The 24,484-nt window shown below is 39.7% G+C and overlaps 1 protein-coding gene across 3 annotated transcripts in view; it reads right to left on the reverse strand.

The window, feature by feature from the left end:
• Window positions 1–24,484, reverse strand: part of LOC122793038 — a 1,023,021-nt gene that overhangs the window by 664,353 nt on the left and 334,184 nt on the right. For all 3 annotated transcript variants that reach the window (XM_044060702.1, XM_044060700.1, XM_044060701.1), the window contains exon 6: window positions 18,440–18,621. In XM_044060702.1, coding sequence (XP_043916637.1) covers window positions 18,440–18,621 — 182 coding nt within the window. The remainder of the gene's footprint in view (window positions 1–18,439; window positions 18,622–24,484) is intronic.

A 24,484-nucleotide genomic window follows, 5' to 3' on the forward strand; every position in this document is an offset into this window, starting at 1 on the left:
ATTGCATACAGAGTATAGTGAAAGGGTTTTGAGGCGTTCCATGTAGGACATGTTGTTTAGGCCTTGCATCCTTTTAGTAAAGTATCTTTGTGGGTGCCCCAGCTGTTGCACGTTTCTGGACAGATGCATACCAAAGGGGGCACTTCATTCAATTGACATAGTGAGGGCTAAGTGAAGTGGAAGAATGACATCCACAGATCTAGACACAATCCCAGTTTATAAGCTGTGATAAGCTGTGCAAATAGAAAATATTTTCTTACAATAGACACATTGGTCAAAAGTTTGGTTACTCTCCACATAAGTGCCCAAATCCCCAAATGTCAGCCGGTCTGTTTCAGAGCAGCAGTATCTTCTGAAAAATATACAGGTCCCTCCAAATCATTTTGCTGATGGTGCAGAAGAGGTTTAGATCCCTAAACAGATTTCTGATAGATTTACTGCAGATCAGCAAGTCAAATTATAACAGTATTGTGTTAGAGGATGCCTTGTATGCCAGACACAGGTCATCCGTTAGTCTGTAGGATACAGATATAGTGACAGGGCTTTGAGTAGGTCCATGTAGAACTATTTATATTGCCTATTTTACTTTTATTAGAAAGGAAAGTCAGCAAAAGTGACAGCAATGATAACTTGGTGAATTCATTGCTTATGGTTATTAATACGTTTGTTGACAGTTTCATTATCAAGATTTTAACAGACAATTGGACAACTATAAAAGGTACCAGCATTGTTTGGCCTCTTGGAAACTACCCCTTGTTTTATATACAAGAGAAGGTAAAATTTAGAGAGGGTAAAATTTAAAGTTTGTGTTAGAAAGGTTGGACACAGTCTATGTTATTCATAGCAGCAGTAAACCTAAGGGTACACACATCTGTGGTTTTGTACATATTTCAGATGACCCTTATTTTTTATCCAACACGAGTAGAACTATAGGAGCAAATCAACATTTTACCAGTAATTTATCAGGGGTAGTGTATATGTAACTGAAAGCCTTACCTGTAAAACTTTTATAAAGGAAAAATGGAAGAGAATTTATCAACACCTTATATCTGTTAAAACCTGGGATGAAAATAATGTTTCATTCAAGCATTCCCTAATATATACAGATTTTCATAAGTTTTTTTTTTCCTGGTTTTGGAACAGGTCTCTGGATATATGTGGCGGTAACACCAAGATTAGAAAACTTGTAACTTAAATGGCAACGACAATGTCACGTAGATAGCACTTTGGGTTTATATAAATACTAAATATGTTTTACAAACTAGTATATTAAATATTTAGTGATATACACAGACACACACACATATATATATATATATATATATATATATATATATATATATATATATATACACATATATATATATATATATATATTATACACACACACACACACACACACACACACACACACACACACACACACACACACACACACACACACACACACGTGTATATACACATGCGCGCTCACACACACAAAGAATGCTTTTCCTAAGAAGGACAATGTTGCAATGTTTTGGCAATTGGTGTTAGTATTACAGGAAGTATATAAATGTCATTTCCATTTGAGCTGTATAATGAAGTTCTTGTTGAATGAAAGCGCTAAATGCAGCATTCCTCTGTGGTTCTTTTGTGGAGTCTTTTCAGTGCATTTTTTAACTGTAGTTTGCTCTTGCAATGATGGTTCTGGTGCGGCTGTATTTTTGGACTAAACATTTTCACTGCTTTCATTTTACTATCCATGTCCATAGAAAATATCTTCCATTTTCTCAGTTTTTGCATTTTCCGTTTATTCGCTTAGCCACATATACTTAGCTAGAACGTACAAGTCGAAATAAACCAAGAATATAACAGTCCACAGCACACAGGATTCGAGGCCAAATAATCCAACAGCAGGCAATAAAATCAAATTTCCTTTATCAGGGCCTCCAGAATGTGTAGTACTTTGGAATACTATGAGCAAGAGACTAAGGTCTTGCACGAACTCTTTTTGGAAAAGGCCTACCCGGTAGACCTGATAAATCAATTGATTTTGGAGGTTACTGGCAAAAGAGAATCAGTCTTTCACCCCCTTTTGGGCACTGGTGTACCTTTGGTGGAAGAACCGGTAAAAAGCAGAATGACAAGTTTAAGGAGAGTTTTTCATACACCTTTTCTTCCAGCTCACATGACTTGGAAAACATTATTACAAAATACTGGCCCATAGTATCTACTAATGTTGATCTTAAACAATTTTTTCCCCTGATGCCTAGTTTTATCAGAAAAAGAGGTAGAAATTTGAAAGATCTGTTTGAGGGGAGAAAAAATATGGGTTATGACAAACAATCAGAGGCCTGGCACTTTAAAATGTGGTCAATGTAAACAATGCCAATATATGCTTGACCAAGACACCATCACAATTCCCTCAAGAAGGTTTAAGTACAAGTTTCATCAACATTTTAACTGTGCAACTAAAGGGGTGGTGTACCTGGGTATTTGTACTTTCTATTCTGGGTTTTACGTTGGTAAAACCGAGAGACAGCTTAGGAGAAGGGTATACGAGCACCAATATGATATCACTAAATGTAAGGACACCAATGCCTTTTACAAACACTCCCAGATATGTGAAGGCATGAACCTTAAATTTTTGGTGTTGGAGCAGGTGGTGCCAGACCCACGAGGGGCAACTGGGAGGCCAAATTGGAGACTCGAGAACTGTTCTGGCAGTTGAAATTGGATGCCTGCACCCCTCCTGGAATGAATGAGGGCTTAAATATTAACAGCATTCTAAAAATGAGAAGAGCACGGTTAAAATATGTGACTATTTAGTTTAATTTTGTATAGGTTCACTTGTTCCTCTTTCACCTTCTTGTTGTTCTTCTTGTTGTTGTTGTTATTGGGTAGTGTTGTGACATTAGTCAGAAAGCTCCCCATTTTTTACAATGTCACTGTAAAAAGTTTGATCTATTTATTATTTATCTATCTATTTTAGTTTTTGGAATAAGAAATGTGATTTAATTTTAATTCCAACTTGTAACAATAAATAATCATTTCAAATTTTAATTTTTTTTTTAATTTATGATGTACCTTTATGAATTTTGCACTGACAAGGCACTCTGCAGGGTATTATTACCATTATTGACTATATTAAGAAGTATTTCTTACACAAACATATATATTCAACTTGAGAAACTGTTTCTCCTTGTACTATGTCTAACACAACACTATCAAAGGTATTAACTTCTAATTGATGGGTGGAGTTACCATTTAATTGTACTAGTTATTTAAAACTGATGTGTAATGGATAGCTCTGTTTGTTGCCTTGAGAAAGCCTAGTAATATACTGGGTGAAAGCGCTTGGCTTATCTATGTTGCTGTTCTATTTAGAACCGACTACGTGTGCTGTTTTTGGAATTAAAAGAAATTTGATTTTATTGCCTGCTGTTGGATTATTTGGCCTCGGATCCTGTGTGCTGTGGACTGTTACATATACTTAGCTGCCATAGCAGAAGCCTTCTTAATCCATACTCCTAAATATTTCATCTTATTGTGTCCTTATAAATATGGGTATTGCTGAAACAATTCATGTGTGGAAAAAAATTTACGACTATAGCATTTGTTTCTTCATTAATTTTATATCCCAAAAGGACTTGAAACTGTCTCAAAATGTTCCACAACATTGGGATGTGTCTCTGGATTTATCAGGTACAAAATTATTATCTGCAAATAAAGCCAACTTTTCTTGTTTACCATACCAATTACATACTTGCATTTTTAACTCCCTTATTTTCTGTGCCAATAGCTCTATACATAAAGCAAATAAAGGAGAAAGCAGACAAATAAAACAACTTGTCAGAGGGGAACCCTCACACTTTAATTCTTGCCTCCAATCCTTCCTGCAGCCTTCTAATCACCTTACTATTATAACAGGAATAGCTCAGCTGCCAAAGACAAGTTTGGACTTGAAGCTCTTCAGAGCTTTCCTGCCAGCAGAGAGGCAGGCTGAGCCCAGAAAGGAACAAAACAATGTATGCCCACACCCTGGCATAAAAAATACACTAAAAAACAAGGATGGGGGGAGCTACTGTAGCAGTGATCATTCAAGCATCTGCTGTTAATGGTAAGCAGAATGTGCACAACTAAACCATGTTCTTCGTTATCACTACTGCAGTAGCCTTACCTATATGGGTACGTTACCATAGCTACCTATGGAAGGAGAAGAGACCAAAAGCCCCTGGAGAATGGTCCTAACAAAGCTTAATCTGGACCTAGAGAAGGAATCATGCTTATAGTTCTTTGTACATGTAGAGGACCAAGTAGCTTCAAGAATACTTCTAGAATCCATCCCTTTCCAAAAAGCCATAGATGAAACCAGGGCCCTGGTAGAGTGGGCCTCTAATGGATTTGATATAGTGAGTATAACTAAACAATCTCCACAAACAACCATTTGAACATGGTCTGTTTTGACACAGGTTGCCCCTTCTAGTCTTAGCAAGAAATAAATCAATTGACCCAAAGATTTGAAAAAGACTTGTCACGATAGTACCACAGTTGTCTGTGGACATCCAAGGTATGGAGTATCCTTTCTCCCTCATTTTTAGGTTCAGCAAAGAAAACAGGGAGCTGGATAGTTTGGCTCAAAGTGAACTTTGGGCATAAAGCATTAGTTCAAGGAAACCCTGTCCCTATAGAAGATGAGATAGTGTTCACTTACCATAAGAGCTACCAAACTCAGATTGCTCTGTTTTACATGTTAAGAACCTCAAGTCAGACAGATTAGCTGGTTAAAACTGAGCAAGTATTAGGTTCTCCAACCTAAGTTCCCAAGGAGAGGCCACCAGTTTTCTAGATCATCTCTTATTCAAAACCACTTTCAAGAACATTTTGATATGTATTGAAAGAGGAGGATCCATGGGCAGACATGCAAAAATGGCTGATAAGGAGTCTTGACAGAGGAATAAAACCAGAGGATAAAAAGCCCTGAATGGGAACTGGTTATGTTATCAACTAGAAAACCTTTTCTATTTACTAGTACACAATTTTCTAGTAGCAGGTTTTCTTGCCTCTATTAGTACCTGCTGCACATCCTCAGAAAAACAGGTGCCTAAGAGGAATTAAGACCTTAACATCCAGGCAGTCAACTAAGGGGACTGATGCCAGGGTGTATCAAACCCCCTTGTCTTGTGTTAGTAGATCTAATCTCTGCGAAAATTTGTGGTAATTACCCACGGCCATTTCCAAAAGGGAGAACCATGGCTGACTGGGCCAGAAGGGATTCACCACAATGATCTTGTGGGATTCCTTCAGAATCTTCAGACGTACCTTGGATATTAGTGGAAAGGCATACAGGAACATTCCTGTCCAAAGAAAAAGGTATTAGTCTTCTAGGCCTTCTTGCATAAAGTCCTGGAACAGAATTTTGTAAACTGATTGTCGACAGAGAGGAGGCAAAGAGGTCTACTTGAGGAATTTCCCATAGATGGATCAAATCTCACAAGACTCCCTGATCTAATTATCTGTGAGGGTCTGGCTCTAGTCCTGCTCAGCTTGTCTGCCACAGTTTCTCAGTAGAAATGTAGGATGCTTGTAGAGTGAGATTGTGCTGTGAAGTTATATCCCTAGCCAACATGACTAGTCTGCAAAGGGGCTATGACCAGGTTCCCCCCACTGGATGATGTACTACAGGACTGTGGTATTGTCAGTAACCACTTGATGTCCTGGGGACCAAAGATGGTTCAGAGAATCAATTGCCTTGATCAGGGTAAGCATCTTGTGCTTGCATCAGACCTTGGTGTCCCACACTCACTGCATTTTTATTCCTCCTGAAACTGGTCAAGAAAAGTCTGAACAGTTTGTGGTGACTGCTTGGAAGCATGGAGGGAGAAGGAAAGACCTGGATTTAAAGAAATCTGCCATCTCCACCAAATGATTTCTCTTCTGACAAACTCCAGCACTTGGATTTGAAGAGATAAGGAGCGTTGATGGTTGCACCAAAGAGATCTCCGATATCACTGTGTTGTTCTCATATGTAGTCTTGGCAAAAGTATCATGACAGTCATATATGCCATGAGACCCAAAATCCTGAGGTATTCCCTTCTCAGTGACTGAAGTCTGACTGAAAAACTTTAAAAATAGATCTAAATAAGGTATTTTTCCCCATGGAAGAAAATCTCTTAACTGAAGTCTCTAATTGACATCCAAGGAACACAATCCTGTGCGAGGGGGAGAGACTTTTGAATGCTCTGTTGGAATTCCAGTGTAAGCAAGAGATTGCTCACCCAAGCAAAAGACTACTGACAACTTTGAAGACTCTGCAAAGATAAGTAGGCCCTCTAAATATGTAAAGACGCAGATGCCCTGTAGGCTGCAATGAGTTATAATTGGAACTAGACACTGTGAACACTCTTGGTGCAGTGGACAGTCAAAAGTATAAGACAGAGAACTGATGTTATCTAAACATACAAAATCTTAACATCTGAAGCTTGGATAAATAAAGTTGGGATAAGCATCTTTTAAGTTTGGTGTTACCAGGAAACTTGAAAGAGAAAGATGATGCAACAGATTGTGAAGTGACAACATTTTGAAATTAGGCACGATCACAGATTTAGGAAAGAAAGATCCAGAACTGGTCTCAAAGTATTTTTTTCGTTGGCACTAGAAACATTCTTGAATACAACCTCTTTCTCCACCTGGGAAGGAGAAACTGATTTTATCACTTCCTTGAAACAGTACGTGATGAATAGGTGGAAAAAAGTGAGTCTAACCTGCAGGATGAAGAATGATGCTCTGGAAAGGAGGAATTTTCTCACACTGCCATCTGCTACCTTGATTGATTTTCAGAACTCATTTGTCTGAAACATTTGTCTGTTGTGAAAGAGAAAAATGGAGATTCAAACTTTCTGGGGGAAAAAAGGGCCAGGGTGGGAAGAGGACACAAGGTCTTGAACAGTCAGACTCGTTGGACTGTACATGGTTTTGGGGGGGGTTGAGACTCTTTGGAACCTATAGCCATTTCTTCTAAAGAAATAAAAAGTTATATACCCACCATAATCTTCCATCTGTGTTGACCATTTACATTCTTCAATCGTTTGGTTTGGATCTGACCCTTAGATCAGACCCTGCCACTTCTTCCAGATAATAGGATTCTTAAACTCTCGAGCTCCTCCTTTTTACCCATAATGCCCGACCAACCTCACATACCTCCGATCGAGTTTGCTGGCCATACAATTTACAGAGTAGTGGAAAATAAGAACGGAAGCTGTAGCTCAAACAAGGAACAGACAGAGGTTCCGGCAATACTCTCTGATCTCTCCAAGAGTAGAACAAGGGACAGGGTAAGTGGGTGAGAAGTTGAAAAAAAATTAAAATGGACAACACAGATGGAATGTTATCGGGAGTACATAACTTTTTAATCTGATGTTAATTTTCATTCATTCCTCAACTGTTGGGACAGTGTCCCCAGCTACCCAAATCCCATCAGGACTCTAGGGAAGGATATTTCATAGCGCCACCAAGCCAAAGTCTGCTTTTCCTCTAGAGTCCAGATCCAATTTGTAATGATCAATAAAGGTATGAGGATTTGTCCAAGTTGCAGCTACACAATTCATCCACAGAAGTTCTAGATAAAAAGGCTGATGAAGTTGTCATAGACCAGGTGAAGTATGCTCTTGGTGGTTTTGGTAAAGGTAAGCCCACTTTTTGATGGACAAAGGTTAATACAATCAATCAGTTAAACCTTTTGGCAGAGTAACTTTAGATACCGGTTTGTCTAGTTTTCAACTAAAAAGGAAACAATTGCTCAGACATTCTTAAATCCTTAGTTCTATGAAGGTAGGAACGTAACTGTCTGTGCACATCTAACAAATATAACAAATACTCACCTTATTCGAAAATTTAGGGAAGTAAATAGTGTGGGAAGAAATAGCCAGGGAATTGTTATGGCTAGGCTTGTATAGGCCCTAGGGCTGATAGGTTCATAGGTTGGTACTAGGCTATTTTGGATAGAACACTGGAAGATTAATGACCTGATTAATATTAGGCTCAAAAACTACCTTTGACAAAAAGGATGGATTGGTCCGCACAGAAACCCTGTCCCTGTGAAAAGCAAAATAAAGAGGGTTAGAGGACAGTGTTTGAAGTTGAGACTACTCTGGCAGATGTAATAGCAGCTAAGAAAACAGTTTTCCAGATTTTTTGATCAGATTTAGCAGAAGGTTCAATGGGAGGTTGAGTTGAGGCCTGAAGTAAGATGTTTAAATCCCAAGGAATTTAAAAAAGTTATTATTTAAAAATTGGACTTTGGTCCAACAAGATAGGAGTATTTCTAATAAATTATTTGAATACCCTAGAATTGTATATAGAAGGGGTAATAATATGAAAAACATTTTAGAGGCTAATAATGTTAACAATTTTAGTAGGAAAAAAGGTATGACAATTTGTGTAAGTTGTAATATGTGTAAGCACATGTGTAGTGGACAGTATATAACTATTAACAATAAATACAAAGTTAAATATAAATTGAATTGTTACTCCAAACTTATAGTGTACGTGGCTTCATGTACACTATGCCCAGCTTTCTACGTAGGAAAGACTGAAAGGCACTTTAAAGAATGAGTTTATGAACACACATATGCTATACAGAATAACAAGGTAGAGAATGCCTTGTTTTAACACATTTTAGCCAACCCGGGCCATAATTTTAAATTCATGGCATTAGACCAGATTCAGACGAACCTTAGGGGTGGACCTTACAACTTGCTTTTAGAAGAGCGAGAACTAACTTGGCAATGGCGTACTAATGCATTTGTTTACCCAGGGTTAAACGACCATTGCAATATTAGCTGTCTACTAAAACTAAGGAGTTTGGATAGGAAATAATAAATATTATATTTATTTATGTGATAGTCTTACCTATTCTATTACAGTATTATTTCTATTTTATACTCAAAACCCTTTTTGTGTAAAGTTAGACATGATATATATATATATATATTTTTTAGTTTATTAAATCTAAATTCCATAAGGAATTTTAATGTATTTGTAGTGTATGGGCTCACTTTATACCTTTCTTATGAGATGTATATATAAGATTTAATAAATATTTAAAAAAAAATATATATATACATTTTTACATAAAAAATACATTTTTTATATATATATAAAAATACTTTTTAACGACAAGGCTAACTGAGCCTGGTATGATTTCGTCACACAATTTTATATTCTTTAAAGGCTGTCTTGAAATGTTGTCCTGGTTTGCTAACACAATATATAATATAAAATATAAAAGGAAACATCCATATAACAAAATTTATATTCAAAAATACATATTTACTGAGTTTTTGTTACTTGAACATTTGAACTGAATTTATTACTATTTAAGCTTAGGGAGCATATACTTGATATGAAGTTCTTGTAGATTTTTTGATTATACTGACAACTTGTTTTGGATACTTGTATTATTTTATCAAGTTCTGTTTTCTATTTCTTTTGGATGCATTATTTGTGAGTTGATTTATGTGTTTTTAAATATATATACATATATTTTATTTGTACATACATATTCTTAATACATATTACTTGCTGCCTTATGATGTTATGTAACTACATCACTTTAAATTGTAATTGATGTATAATCAAGTGGTTTTAGTGACGTGAGTATAAATAATCAATTAGACAAAGTGATTAATGTCTGAAGAAGTTGCTCAAACATTGAGCGACGAAAAGCGCTTTGCGTTTACTTTTTGAATAAACTCTGTGTGGTTAAGTCTTCAGTGATCCGTTGGACTTCCTTTTTATTGTGGACCTGGTTTGTTTTCTAGTACCTAGTTTGTTTCCTAAATCCCAAGGAAGGGTAGGATCCTTTAATGGAGGACTAAGTAAAAAGGCTCCTTTTAGAAAGGCTTTGTAAAGTTTAGAGGAAGCTAAGGCAGATTTACCCCAGATGAAAGTTGGAAATGGCTGCTAATTGTACTCTAATAGTTGAGAAATTAGCACCTTCACTGAAAAATTGGGGCTAAAAAGTCAAGGACATTTGAAATTGGTGTAGAAAAAGGATCCATGTTTTTGCATATGGCCCAAAGAGCAAATCCTTTCCATTTACCCTTGTAAATCGTTCTGGAGAAAGCTTTATGGGAAGAAAATAAAATACAATAGGACAGCCTAAACTGTCTTGCAGTCAATGGAACTGCAGAAACTATGCAAACAACTTGAGGCCTATTAAGTCTGGGTGAGCCATGCCTGTTGGGTGAGACAGGAGGTCTGGGGTTGGACAGAAACCAAATCTGATGAGGCCAGTAAGGGGCAATGAAGATAACTATTTTTTTCAATTGAGAAGTGTTCTGTAAAAATGTGGGAATGAGTAGTAATGGGGATAGGTGTATAGGAGACAGGAAGGCCAAGCATAAAATAAGAGCATCTCTCTGTGACTATCCCATTGGGGGATAAGGGCAGAGAACCTGCTGCATTTCTTGTTGAGGGGGGAGGCATACAGATGGCAACATGGTTGGCCCCATTGATAGAATATTCTCTGCCATGTTGACAATGAGAGATCACTAATGAGGCATCAGAATTAACCTGCTTAACTTTTCTGCAATCACTACAGATTTCCCTGGGAAAATTGCTATCAGAAAGTGTATGGAAGAGATCAGCCACTGTCAAAGATCTTGCCCTCTTTGTCGAGAAGCTGCTTCCCAAACCTGTCCAGTGCCCTAGAGTCCCTGTTATGGGGGTGGACAGAGGAACACTGTTCAGCTAGTTTCCTTCTCATGGCTGATGCAATGACCATGGCATCAACTGGCACTCCTCAATAAGTGTGTTTTGGAGGTGCGAGAATTTTGTCTGGTCTCTTGTGAACAGGTGTCCGGTTCCTTCCATGACCACTGAGAGATCAGATATACAAGCTTATCGGCAGAGTAAGTCGTCTAGGAGGTAGATGGGCTAGACCTGAAAGCCTCCAGAAACACAGATTCCTCTTGGAAAGGGTCAATAGGAGACCAACCACATCTTTGTTTAAAAAGTTCCAAGAGGTCTCCAAAGGAAACATCAGGTGGAGGTCTGGGGGACTCTTCCCCTTCATCAAATTTAGTACCTACAGTGGCAGATTCTTGTGGGGAATCAAAGTGCCTCCTTTTGCACCAAGAAAAAAAGGAAACTACACTCAAGAAGACAAATTGAGTAAGAACAAGCCTAATGCTTGAGCGAGCGTAATCCACATCTGGTCGCATGGCAGCAAACGAGATCGGAGGTATGTTAGGTTGGTGGGGCATTGTGGGTAAAAGGGAGAAGCTCAGGAGTTCAAGAAGCCTATGACTTGGAAGAAGCAGCAGAGTCAGATACAAGGATCAGATCCAAACCTAACAGTTGAGGAATGAATAACTATGCATCTGTGTTGTCTTTGTCCTTCAAACGATGGGTCTCTGATTAGCAGCTAAAATGTGCAAAATATACAGTGAAAAGTTATAATATCCCACAACAAAAAACAACCACATAAAGGAAAAAGAGGAAAGAGAAAGGAAAGGCTGGAGCTCATCAACAGTCAAGCAGTACAACACTCAGGTCAAACTAGGAGGCCAATAAAAGGGTGGGGATTTGAGGAAGGACAAAAACAGACAACACAGATGCATAGTTATGGTGAGTACATCATTTTTATATCGGTCGTCTTCTTTGTCCATTCCTAAACCAATGGGATGGAGTCCCTAGCTAGAGAAACCCAAGGGTGGTCCTCAGAGAAGGATATTCTGGAGTGCAATGGAGACAAATGTTCCCCTGTTTCTAAGCAGAATGTCCATTTTGTATTGAACAATAAAGGTCTGAGTGTTCGACCAAGTGGCAGCCCTGCAAATGTCATGTACAGTAGCCCAGAAAGCAGAGGATGTGAACACCGTCTGGTGGAATGAACCTTAAGAGGCTTAGGAAGTATCAATCTATTTTCCTAACAGACAATAGAGATGCAAATAGGTGAAGTGTCTTGGCTAAATTCACTTTTGAGACAAATGTATCCAGTTTGGCTTTGGAAAAGGAAATAAACAGCTGGTGTGATTTTCTGAAAATACTTCATTCTGTGGATGCAGAATCAAAGTTGTCTATGCACATCTAAAATATGCAGCATGCACCGTACTTTGTTGGAAAAAATTGGAAAGAAAACAGGGAGGCTGGTGGGGTGATTCATAGTGGTTTCTGTACCCACCTTAGGTATGATGGAAGGGATTAGTGTGGAGAGGCATGCTGTCCTCCCGAAAAAAAATTGATATGGTGGCTTAGAAGAGAGGGCCTCGAGTTCTGATACTCATTTGGCTGATGGAATTGTGACTGAGAAACTAGTATTTCAAGACAAAATTTTAAATCCACCCTGGCAGCTGGTTCAAACAGGGGGGGGGGGGGTCAAAGTCAGGGCTTGAAGTATATTTAAACCCCAGGGTGGAGTAGTGTCCATAATTGGGGGGGGGGGGGTCGGAGTGAAATGTACCTTTAAGAAGAGCCTTACATAATTTAGAAAAAGCTAAAGAGGAATGGTTATGTCCTACACGAAAATTTAAGATAGCTGCATGTTGAATCTTTATGATAGAGTAACTAGCATCACCGTTAAAAAAGGAAGCAAGAAAATCTAGAATAGATGGAATGGGTGCCGAAAAAGGGTCTAATTATCCCTGTACAGTCCAAAGGCAGAATCTTTTCCAATCCTTCTGTGACGATATGAAAATGTGTTTGACCAGACAGGAAAACCTGGACTGTCTAGCCATCACTAGAAGTGAAGAAACCAGTCAACTTGAAGGTCTGAATGTCCAGGTGAGTTAGGAACTCTTGGTTTAGATCCAACAACCAAGGAGGGTGCAGCAGATGAGGCCACAGGAAAGGGAAACCTACCTGAAGCCAGAAAGGAGCAATGTGGATTACTTTGCATTTCCAGTAAGATGCTTTCTGTAGAAATGTGGGAATCAGAGGGGTAGGAGGGAAAGCGCACAGGAGCTTAGGGAGCCAGTCATAGACTAGAAAGTCTCATGGTGACTCCCCCTCTGGAGGAATCAGGGTGAAGTATCTGCTGCACCTGGAAATGAGAAGGGAAACAAAGAAATCATAGCAATGGCTGGCCCTATCGACGGAAAATCTCTTCCACCATAAAAGTGTTAAGGGACCACTCACGAGGGAGTAAGATGGACTTGCACAATCTGTCTGCTAGCACATTGAACTTCCCTGGAATATGTGTTATCAAAAGTAAGCACCCACTGCCAAACTGTCTTCACTTGTCGACACAGGGGATAAGACCTGGTTACCCCTTGCTTGATGATGTACCAGACTACCGATACTTTCTGTCTGGATGGCAATCACCCCTGTAGGAGAGCATCTTGAAACACCTGCAATGCTAACAGGACTGCTCTCATCCACGACACTGATGGGAAGATTGGCCTCCAACTAGGACCAAGGGCCTTGGATCGTCCTTCCCAAGTAATGTGCCCCCCCCCCTTTGGGAGGCATCCATAGTCAGTGTGGCTCTGGAAGGATAAAACAGCAGCCCTGAGAAATTTCTGTTGCTATGATTCACCAGGTGCTGTTCTTTGCTAATTCTTATAGACCATTGTACTGCAAGCGTCCATTGTAGTACCCTCATGTAATATCTTGCTAGGGTTATGGAAGCTACCATAGATACCAGGAGCTGTAGAACTAACTTTGCCAGCAGGCAGGGATGAGAAAGATGCGAGATGCTTGACTCTGTATGGTATTTATTCTTGAGTGAGGTAAGCTTGTGATTTGAGCCAAACAAGCACCAATGAACTCCAGGATGTCAGTGGGGGGGAAAGAGTTGAGACTTAGTATAGCTCACTGTGATGTCCAGTTGAAGCCATAGTTGGAGCAAGTATTCCCTGGGTTGAATCAGTAGAGGCTTTGTGGGAACAGAGATGGGCCAGTCATTGAGATGTGGAAACACCTAGAATACCAGCAGTTTCAAATGAGCAGCAACGACTGCCATGCATTTGGTAAACACCTGGAGGGCTGTGGTGAGAGCAACCACCTATCTCAAATACTTGAGTATTTCACTCAAGGGGTGATCTGGGGAACCCTTCCACATCACTGAAGTTGGCGTCTTCTGGGAGGGATTCCTGTGGGGAATCTAACTGCCTCCTATTGCACATATACTTCCTAGGTGGCTCTCCAGTGGGATGCTATGGACAGAACTCGGAAGTGTGAACAGTTTTGAATGAGCACTGCCTTAAAGCTTCTACAGACTAGCTGCCCAGGTATAACATTATGTATAGGCTCAGGGACCACAGCAGACAGCTGCAGAAGGGGTGGACCTAAGGAGGGCAAGTATACCTTATCTATAGTGGTGGAGAAAGATTTTTTTTTAACCACCTCAAAGACAGAAAACATTGCATAAACAATGGCCATCATAGCAGGAGCTGAAGACAACTGCCCAGGACTGCTTAGACCATCACCATGACTCTGCCTCGAGGCAGAAAATGGAACCTAGCTATTCAGCACTGAGGTCCCAAGAGGGAAGGACAGTTCCACAGTGATTGGAGTCAAACACCACCCTGTTTCCAGCACCAATGCTTCGGCCCTGAGATCTCTCCATCTCAGACAAGGTCAGTGCTGACTGGACCAGCAACGGAGTAGAAGGCGGCCAAGCCATCAGATCTGATGCAAGCAGACTCTGGACTCTCAGATCCGATGGCTACAAAATCAAAGGTTGGATCAGAGTAGGAGTCAACAACTGGGTAAGGGCTGATGGGAATGTTACAGGCTCCATCTTCCAACTGAATCTCGGCCCAGATACATTTTTTCAACCTGTCCACATCTGCTTTGGTTAAGCTCCTAGATGACCTGAGAGGAGATTATGTAGAGGGTGGCCTGAAGTCCTTCTCGGGGTCCCCTGTAGGAATGGTGAATGGATCAGAGAAGGAGCTGGTTGTTCCAGGGTGAAGTTGTAGCAGTAGTGAGCTGGATATTCTGACTTCGATCTAGGACAGATCTAAAGAGCCAGTTGAATCAGAGGCATTTTTTTTTAAAAAAACTCGGCTGGCTTATCAGACACAGAGACCTAAAGAAAAAGGGAGGAAAATATCAGAGCCCATCAACAATGGTAATAAGTAGAACAAATACCTAAATTGGTAAAATAGAAGTCTCTACAATAGGCAACACTAGGAAAAGGAAGCTTCAAAAAAGTGAGACACACGAGGCTGATGGCCAGATAGTACCACAAGGCAAAGCTAAACCTTTTTTTTTTTTTTGCATATATACTATTAATGGTACAAAGGAGAGGTAGGTAGAACAAGAGTAAAACATTAATAACAGGTTATAAATGACACTTATCCTATCCACTGCTCGAGCTATGGCAGACCACGTCGATTTGCTGAAGTAGCAAACGAGATCTGAAGAAATTCTTGCTAGAAGGGAGGATTATGGGTAAGGGAAGGAGGTAGAGCTACAGAGTCAAGTCTTTAGAAGTGGCCAAAGTCCAATCCAAGGTCAGATCTGAGACTTCATTGGTTGAGGACAGGACAAAAAAAAGACATCAGGTAAACCGACAATCTATGTTGGAGCAGTTTATTCTGTTTTTTTTTTTTTTGTCAAAACTGGATGAGGAGGAGGTAAATCCATTGGACTATTCAGAAAAGGAGAACTGAAATATCTTAGAGATTCCGTAGGTCAGCTGGACCCTTTCATCACCACTACAGAAGACGAGCCAATCACTAAATCTCCATCCAAGGGAGAATTCAAAATCTTTCTTTTTTACAACTGGGAAGTTTTGAGAATGCTGCCAAGCAAAAAACAGTACCAGTGCCCATAGTCCTGGAAGAATTATCAACAGAGTCACACACACACTGCAAACAATGAGTGGTGACCTGTGCAACAGAAGAAAACAAGCTATTTAAAGCAGATTTGTCTTCACAAGAAACTGTACACAAAACATTTTCTCATACACAACGACCAAAACCAGTCATAAAAAATAAGTTTTAATAAGCTTACACTCTAGCGCCTCAGCTTAAAAGCCTTCTAGGAGATATCAATACAAAAAAAAAAACAACACTGACTTTATATAGCATCATTAATTAAACAGTTAAACAATTATATAATAAAATTTAACTCATTACACAAGATACTTCCAATTGCATTCTTGATTTAAACCAAAAGGTGTCCGTGTTATATTTTAAAATAAAGACAGTTTTTTTTATATAATAACCTGTTCTTGAAATTATTAGCACCAAAAGCTTATTTATAGCTTATCATTTTAATTCAGTTCATGGGGGAATTTATTCATGTTTAAAAGGATGCATTTTGGAACATATACACGCTATTGGTGCTAATAATTTGAAGAATAAGTTATTATGTAAAGAAACTGTCTATTTTAAAACACCATGACACCTTTTGGCTTAAATCAAGAATGCAATTGAAGTATATTTTGTAATGAGTTAAATTTTATTAAATAATTGTTTAAATGCTTAATGATGCTATAAAGTCTTTTTTTTTTGTACTGACATCTCCTGTAAGGCTGTTAAGCTGAGGTGCTAAAGTGTGAGCTTATTAAAACTTATTTTTTATCACTGGTTTTGGTAGTTTTGTTTGATACCTTGGTGCTTTTGTGGCTTGGGAAAAACATTTCTCATACTTCCATAATTTGACAGAACAAGCCAGCATATGGGCTTGACAATTCAGAAAACTCTAAAAATCAAAAGTTGCAGAAGTACACACTTTCTTCATACCCATCAATTGCTTTCCCATCCTTATTAGATTAACAAAGTGCTTAGCAGCAGTGGAATCAACCAAGACTATAGCTGCTGGGTCAGGTTTGAGAATAGCGTACAAACATTTAAAGGACTGAGGAACTTACACATTCTGCCTTTTTAGGGACAGTTAGTCATCAGGAAAATTACAAGCAATAAGACATGATCTAAAGCAGACAGAATAGGCAGAATGGGTGTAGGTTCTCTACAATACTGTAAAAACTCATTTTCTGAGGGACTGAGACACCTCTGTTTCCCAATGAAACACCGGGACATTCTAGCAGTAGTCCAAGAGAAAGAGAAACCCCCATAAGGAGAATCAGAAACTGAGTTTTCCAAAGTCTGAATCAGAAATCTGAGGACAAACCCCCTGAATCTGTGCCTGCATCTTCCTGTTCAGGTTCAGAATCTTGAATCTCTTCAGGAAAAGAAAAAACTCTTACCCGAATCAACTTTACTAGAAGGATCAATAGCCTGAATTAAACCCTAACCTAGTTTTGGTAAACTACTCCTGTCTAAAGAAATTTGAGTAGATACATGCTTGGTTCCCCCCCCCCCCCTTTTTTTTTGACAGAAAAAATTGGGCCAACCATGTTACTAATGGCAGCAACTGCTTCCCTACAGATGGGCATAGCATTCCAACACCTTCCCTGTTCCTTCTCCAAGTACCAATAAGAGTTGTTCTCCCTTGCCCACTGAGGGGAGCTACAGAGGATGTTGTTAACCCCTGTTCCATTGTGGCTGTAGTTTCTACACTAGGGGAATCAGGGGTAAGGGTCTGAAGTACAACAAACGGACTACAGCAGAGAGTCACCTCCCCCCCCTTACAGCTGAGGAAGGCTGCCAGTCTGTTGTGGTGGCAAAGGATGTCTGCTTAACTTTCTTTTTGCAGCTGGAAGTATGACCATTAGTCTACCCCATAGTCAAGCCGAAAACGGTGTCTTTTCATGGGAAGACAAGCAGCAAATGCCTGTAAAATTGCCAGTCCACTAAAGTTAAAAAAAAAAAAAAAAAACCCAGAAAAACACTATGGCAGCACAACAATGGAAAAAAAACAATTTCACCACAGAAAATAGGTTTTCAGTTAGTTTACACCACTTTTAAACTGACAGAAATGAATGCTCCATTTAAAAAATGTTATAGTCTTGAGGCAGTCTGGTAAATAACACTCAAGCTTTAAAAACTTTCATAAACATAAGGAGATTGTTTTTTCCTCCAAGAGGACTTATCTGCCCAGCAAAGCACAACCTGACCATCTATCCTTAAAAGCCTCAGTGGAGCATACTCTTCGGCAACAGTAAAGCTCTGAAGGGCTTCATGCTCAAACTTGTCTTTAGTCAGTTCAGCTCGAGCTGCGACAGTTTGGGTGCATGAAAGGTGCCCTGAAGCTTTGGTAGCTGTCTGGCTGTTATAGCCTTGGTAGGATATAACCCCTATATTGAAGCAGTGATAAATATGAAAAGCATCAAGATGTCTACAGTGTTGCAATGCTTTCAGATCATGTCCCCACCAGGTAAAGCCATGAAAAGCAAAGTGTTTGAGTACTTAAGTATTCAGTCACCCAGAGGGGCATAGTAGTGGAGGGAGAAATTATATCAAATGTTCAACTGCTTGGGGGTGGGGGTGGGGGGTGCTAAATGAAAGTTTGATCTAAGGTGACTTTCCATGTGAAAGTGGACACAAGTGTTAAATCTTTCACTTTAATATATACATTTGTTGCATATTTACAACCTCACCTAAAGATACGCTGTTTATAGGAGGCTGCAGCTGCTCCTCAGGTTCTTTTGGTTCCAGCACAATTCCATCCTTTGGTGGCTCCTTCAAACACCGGTCAACATCAACATTACCTGCAGAATTCTGAAAAGCCTTTACATTTTCTCCTTTTGAGACTGGAACTCTCATGGGCATCCCAAATTTTCTGTAAAAAATACAAGACTTCTTGAAAGGAAAGTTATTTTGCCTGGATAAACACATTTGAAAGAAACGCAGTACAGGTCTGTAAAGGCACTCCCCGTAAATTACAATGTGAAGCACTCGCTATAACAGCACTCGCTATAACAGGACACAGACAGGATCAGACTGTTGCAAGAAACACACATCTTGGAACTAGGCCAGTGGCAGCCAGTCTTCAGCCAGCCATTTTCAGCATCAAGCCTCCCCCATGTTGCATAAAGTACAGTTGTGTACACTTACCATAAATGTAGATAGTGTATTCACTGTTGCAGTCATTACTTTTATTTTTATTTTTATTTTACATTTGTTGACCGGGCTAGTCTAGCTGGATATATGTCCATTTTCAGTAGAGGCCCGGGGAGAAAAGCTCCACACAAAACATAAATGAACAGACTTGTTAATAAAAACATACAATAAAATAGAAATAAACATCAACTTGTTAATAAAATCAACATATATTCTGGAACTCAAACAGTTAGAGATCATACATAAGTTCAATCAGATTCACAATAATTTTACCTAGTACATAAAAGGATGTGCAATATAGCATTTGCCATAGAGAATAATGGTTTAAGCTCAGAGGGGTAGAGAAGTAGAAGGAAAAAGTGAGATAAATAATAGTGATGGGACAGGAGTCAGGAATGAGAGAGGAAGAGAAGGAAGACAGTCAAGAGGAGGTGAGGGAGAAAAGTAGGACAGCAGGGGTGAAGAAGTAGGGTAGATGCTAAAAATTAAGCAAACAGAAGGGTTAAAGGTACAGAGTGGATGGGGTGAGGCAAGTTACCCTGGAGTAGTACAGGAACAAAGCCAGTGGTTATGGAAGTACAGTTTGATTTGTTTTTTGAAGAGAGGTAGAGATGAGATTAAAGTTAAGTCTTTAGGCAGCAAATTCCATGCCCTACCAACAGTGTTTGTGAAAAGGGAGTCACCAGCTACGTTATGGGCCTTTATGGGTTTGGTCATAAGTTTACAGGACGAACGAAGAGAGGTGAGATTGTTATAAGGGAGTATAAGTTGTGATAGAATAGGAGTGTTATTAGGTTGGTACAGTAGTTTGTGGGCAATTGTGAGTTGTGAGATAATGAGATAGTTTTGTAGTTCCAGCCAGCCTAAGTGTTTCAGATTAAGGCAGTGATGGGTTCTAAAAGGTTTACTAGTGGCGAAGCGGGCAATGTTATTGTAGCAGGTTACTAGTTTGTTTAGGTTAGTTTTCTTGAGGTTGGTGAAGATAGGAGAGGCGTAAAGAGAGTAGATATAAGATGGGTGTGAGCAATAGTAGCTCTTGTAGAAGGGGTAAGAAATGGTTTAATGCGGTATAAAGACCCTATTTTTCTGTTAACTGATTTGATAGTATTGTTTATATGTTGGTCAAATGAGAGATTGTTATCAATGGTTATTCCTAACAGTTTAGTTGTAGTATCAGGAGAGATAACAGTGTTGTTGTTTGAAGAGATGGTGAAGTTTAGTGGAGGGGTGCGAGTGGTGGGGGTAAAGAGGAGAAGTTTGGTTTTTTTAGCGTTGAGAAGTAGGTACCGTCTAGAGAACCATGTTTCTACTGTTAACATAGTTTGAGTTAATGATCTGAGATCTGGAGAGGAGGATGCTGAGCAAATGATGGTGGAATCATCAGCATATTGAATGCAGGTAGCTTGAGGAATTACAGAGTGGAGATCATTTATATAGAGGGAGAAGAGGAGAGGACCAAGAATGGAGCCCTGAGGGACTCCAATAGTAATGGGCAGTAAGGAGGAGATGTGGTTTTCCCAAAGAATGGCTTGTTGTCTGTTACTGAGGTATGATGTAAACCATTTGATGGCAAGGCTATCAAATGAGAGTGATTCAAGAATACTAATTAAAGAAGAGTGGTTGACCATGTCAAAAGCTTTGGAGAGGTCAATAAATAGGGCAGAAGAGAGAAGATTATTGTTGCGATTGTTGTTAATGGTATCTACAAAGGAAAGGAGGGCAGTGGTGGTGCTATGGTGAGGTCTAAAGCCATGTTGACAGTTAGCTATAATATTGTGAAGAGAGAGGTACTGTAGAAGTTGTTGATGAATACATTTCTCCATAATTTTTGCTAAAGGAGAAAGAAGAGCAATAGGTCTAAAGTTGGAGTAGTCAATAGAGTCACCACCTTTGTGTAGTGGGATAATATGAGAGATTTTCCAAATGTCAGGGATGGTTCCTTCTTCGATGGTCCTGTTTATGAGTATAGTAATTGGGTAAGCTATTTCTTTGGCTGCCTTTTCCAGTAAAAGATAAGGAGTTTGTCAGCAGAGGGGGTACAAGGTTTTAGTTTGTGAATAAGTTTATAGATGAAAGAGGTAGGAATAGGTTGTAGAGTGAAGTTGTAAGAAGAGTTTACTGGATTATTTGGAGGATAGAAGTTATTATTGTTTAGTTGTCTAGCGAGAGTTTGAATAGTTTCAGTAAAGAATGAATTAAAAGTGTTTGCAGTTTGGAGAGGGGTGTCTGGGTCAGCATTTAGTGGGGAGGGAGTTTTAGCTGTTCCTGGTGAAAGGAGTTTATTGATTGAGGACCAAAACTGTTTGGGTTTATTTAAGTTGGTTTCTTGTAGTTCATAGTAGAATTTTCTTTTGTCGGAGAGTATAGCCTTTTTGGTAAGATTTCTAAGATGGCGAAAGTGAAGCAAGTCAGAGTTAATTCTATGGGACCTCCATTTGTTCCAAGCCTTATTTTTGGAGAGGATTAGTTTTTTAGTTTCATTTGAGAGCCAAGGGGCTGTTTTAGATTTCATTCTAATAGTACGCTCAGGAGCATGTATATCCAGAATAGAAAGGAAAGTAGAATTAAAGAATGATACTGCTTCATTAAGTGGAAGAGTTTTTAAGGGGTTCCAGTTGCAAGCTCTGAGTTCATTTTGAAATAGGTCGATTTTAAAGTGTTTAGTGGACCGTATTTTTCTTAAATTAGGGAGATGGAGATAGTCTGTCTTCTCCCTTGTAATGTAAGTTAAGCAATGATCACTGAGGTCATCAGGCATAGTCCCGACTTTGTAGGTGATGTTCATATTGTTTATAAGAATCCAATCTAAAATAGTTTGTTTCATACTTGATATATTAAGCCTAGTTGTAGAGGTAATGGTTTGAATGAAACCATTTAGGTTAATGTGAGAGGTGGGATTGTTAGTATTGATAGTATTCCAGTCGATATTTAAGTCACCGAGAATTATTGTTTCTTGGGGGGTAGTTAGTGGAAACCCAACTGAGAAAGTCTTCTACAATTGGTATATTGTTTCCAGGAGGTATATATATGCAGATGAGGTAAAGGGCTTTCTTAGCATTAAGTTGAAGTTTGGTGATGATGGCTTCTACCTTACTATCTTGGGTTGGACAGGCTGAAAGGGTAGAGATGTTAAGATGATTTTTAAACAGTATTGCTACTCCACCACCTTTCCGTTTAATGCGGTCAAGCCTAAGTATATTATAACCTTGTGGTATAATTTCAGTATCTTTAGTGGCTGGTTTTAGCCAGGTTTCAGAGAGACAGAGAATGTCAAAACAGTGGGTATCTAGGAGGGTGTGTAGGTAGGCAACTTTGTTGTTTATGCTTCGTATGTTTAGATGCCCTATGAGGAGGGTGTTTTTGGTCGAAGGTTTAGATGCTTGAGAGGAAGGGTATACGGGGCCTGGGTTGGGGTGAATGTCACCATCTTGTAAGGTAGGGTCATTAGGCTTAGATGTGAGTTTAATTTTGAGAAGGGTTAGAGGCCTTATTTTCTTATCAGAGATTGGATTATCCTGCTGGCAGGCTACCCTCAGTCGGCCTGAATTCCAAAGTCTAGGTCCGGCGTCGGTTGCTGTCGCCTCTTCCCTGACGTCATTGCGCCAGGGGTATAAAAGATGCAGCAGACACCATTTTCTTTAGTTTTTCTTGCCCCAGATGTCAGGTGCCACCAAAAGGGTTGGCTAAAAATATGCCAATAAAACATGCATGCACTAAGATATGCAATACCTTCATCTACAAGCAAATACACCACATAGGTTGTACAGATTAAAGAAATGTAGATAAGTTCCAGCAAAGAGATGGGGGATGGTGGGTGGGTAACCTGGACTGCAAAAGTGAATACACTCGAGCATCTACATTTATGGTAAGTGTACACAACTGTACTATGTTTTTCGTGTTTCACTGTTGCAGTCATTACACTTGGGTTGAATCCCAAAGCTATGGTTGGGAGGCTGGAGCTGAATAGCATTAGGAGCGGCTATGAGGCCCTGCAGAACTGCAGTGGCAAAGCCTGCCCTGGATTTAGAGTAGAGTGGTAAATGATGGTGCTTTGTAAAGGTGTGCACTGAACTCCAGGTAGTAGCCTCTAAAATGTCTTTAGTTGGTACTCCCCTGAGGAAGGCTGCTGAAGTGGCTGCTGCTCTGGTAGAATGGGGCCTAATGCCCTTAGGCACTGACTTGCCATGTTGTGAATAGCAGAAACAAATGCAGTGGCCTATCCACTTTGAAATAGTCTGCTTTGAGATAGCCTTTCCTTGTGATCCTGCAGCATATGCCACTAGTAGTTGCTCAGTCTTTCTGAAAGCTTTGGTTCTGTTCAAGTAGAAGCGTAGCTGTCTGTGTATGTCCAAAGAATGCAGAATTCTCTCTCCCTTATTCTGTGGGTTTGGATAAAAGGTAGGCATATGATTAGCTTGATTAAGGGCCACACTGGACACTACCTTAGGCATAAATGTCGGGTTTGTTCTCAGAGAAACCCTGTCTGGATAAAAAAACGATAAAAGGTTCCACAGCCATGAGTGCCTGTAGCTCTGAGACTCGTCTTGCAGAGGTTATTGCTAGGAGCAGAGCTGTTTTCCAAGATAAAAACTTTATATCAGCTGTAGCGGCTGGCTCAAAAGGGGGCAGAGTGAGTTTTTCCAAAACATAACTGAGGTCCCATGCAGGTATTGGTGATCTCCTTGGAGGCCTTAAGATTTTGGCTCCTCTGAGGTATTGTCTTAAAGGATGAGAAAAGATTGGTGGCTCTATATTGTAATGAGCCGAAATGGCAGAGGCATGAATTTTAATTGATTCAAAGGATAGGCCTTTGCCAGCATCTCAGTTAAGTATTGCAAGATCTGAGGAATATTTGGTACTGCTGTGTCAATTCCTTGTGCCTGGTTCCAGGCACAGAATCTCTTCCATTTTCCAGCATAAGATTTTCTAGTACTAGACCTCCTGGCCTCCAAACTGACATCCATCACCGCTTTAGAGAGAGGTGTGTTTTGTATGACTACATTATCTGCCATGCTGCCAGATTTAAGGTTTTGAGTTGGCTGTGCAGGATCTGATTGTTTTGTTGGGGACAGTAGGTGAGGTATTTGAGGTAAGGTCCAGGCTGGGCATTGAGACAAGGTCCTTAGGATTCGATACCAGTACTGGCGGGGCCAGTCTGGGGCAATCAGTATCATTTTTGGCTTTTCTTGTCTGATCTTTAGGAGTACCTTGGGGAGGAGAGGCAGTGGAGGAAAGGCATATACTGTTACGTTTTTCCAGCTGCAAGACAGGGCATCTACTTTCCATGCTTGTCTGTGTTAAGTCCTTGTGCAGAATTTCTTTAGTTGGCAGTTGTGAGGAGAGGCAAATAGATCTATGTCCGGGCATCCACATTTCCTTTTTATCATGTTGAAGACTTGTGGATCCAATTTCCATTCGTGAGGATCCATGAGGTTTCTGTTTAGTTCGTCTGCCAGAGTATTTATCTTTCCTGGCAGGAATTGTGCCTGCAGATGTACTTGGTAAGTCAATGTTGTGCCCCACAAAGTCATGGCTTGTCTGCAGAGGGGGTAAGAATGAGTGCCTCCCTGCTTGTTTATATA

This window comes from Protopterus annectens, chromosome 2.part0, assembly GCF_019279795.1.
Source record: "Protopterus annectens isolate FY-2018-M chromosome 2.part0, PAN1.0, whole genome shotgun sequence".
Lineage (NCBI taxonomy): Eukaryota > Metazoa > Chordata > Ceratodontiformes > Protopteridae > Protopterus > Protopterus annectens.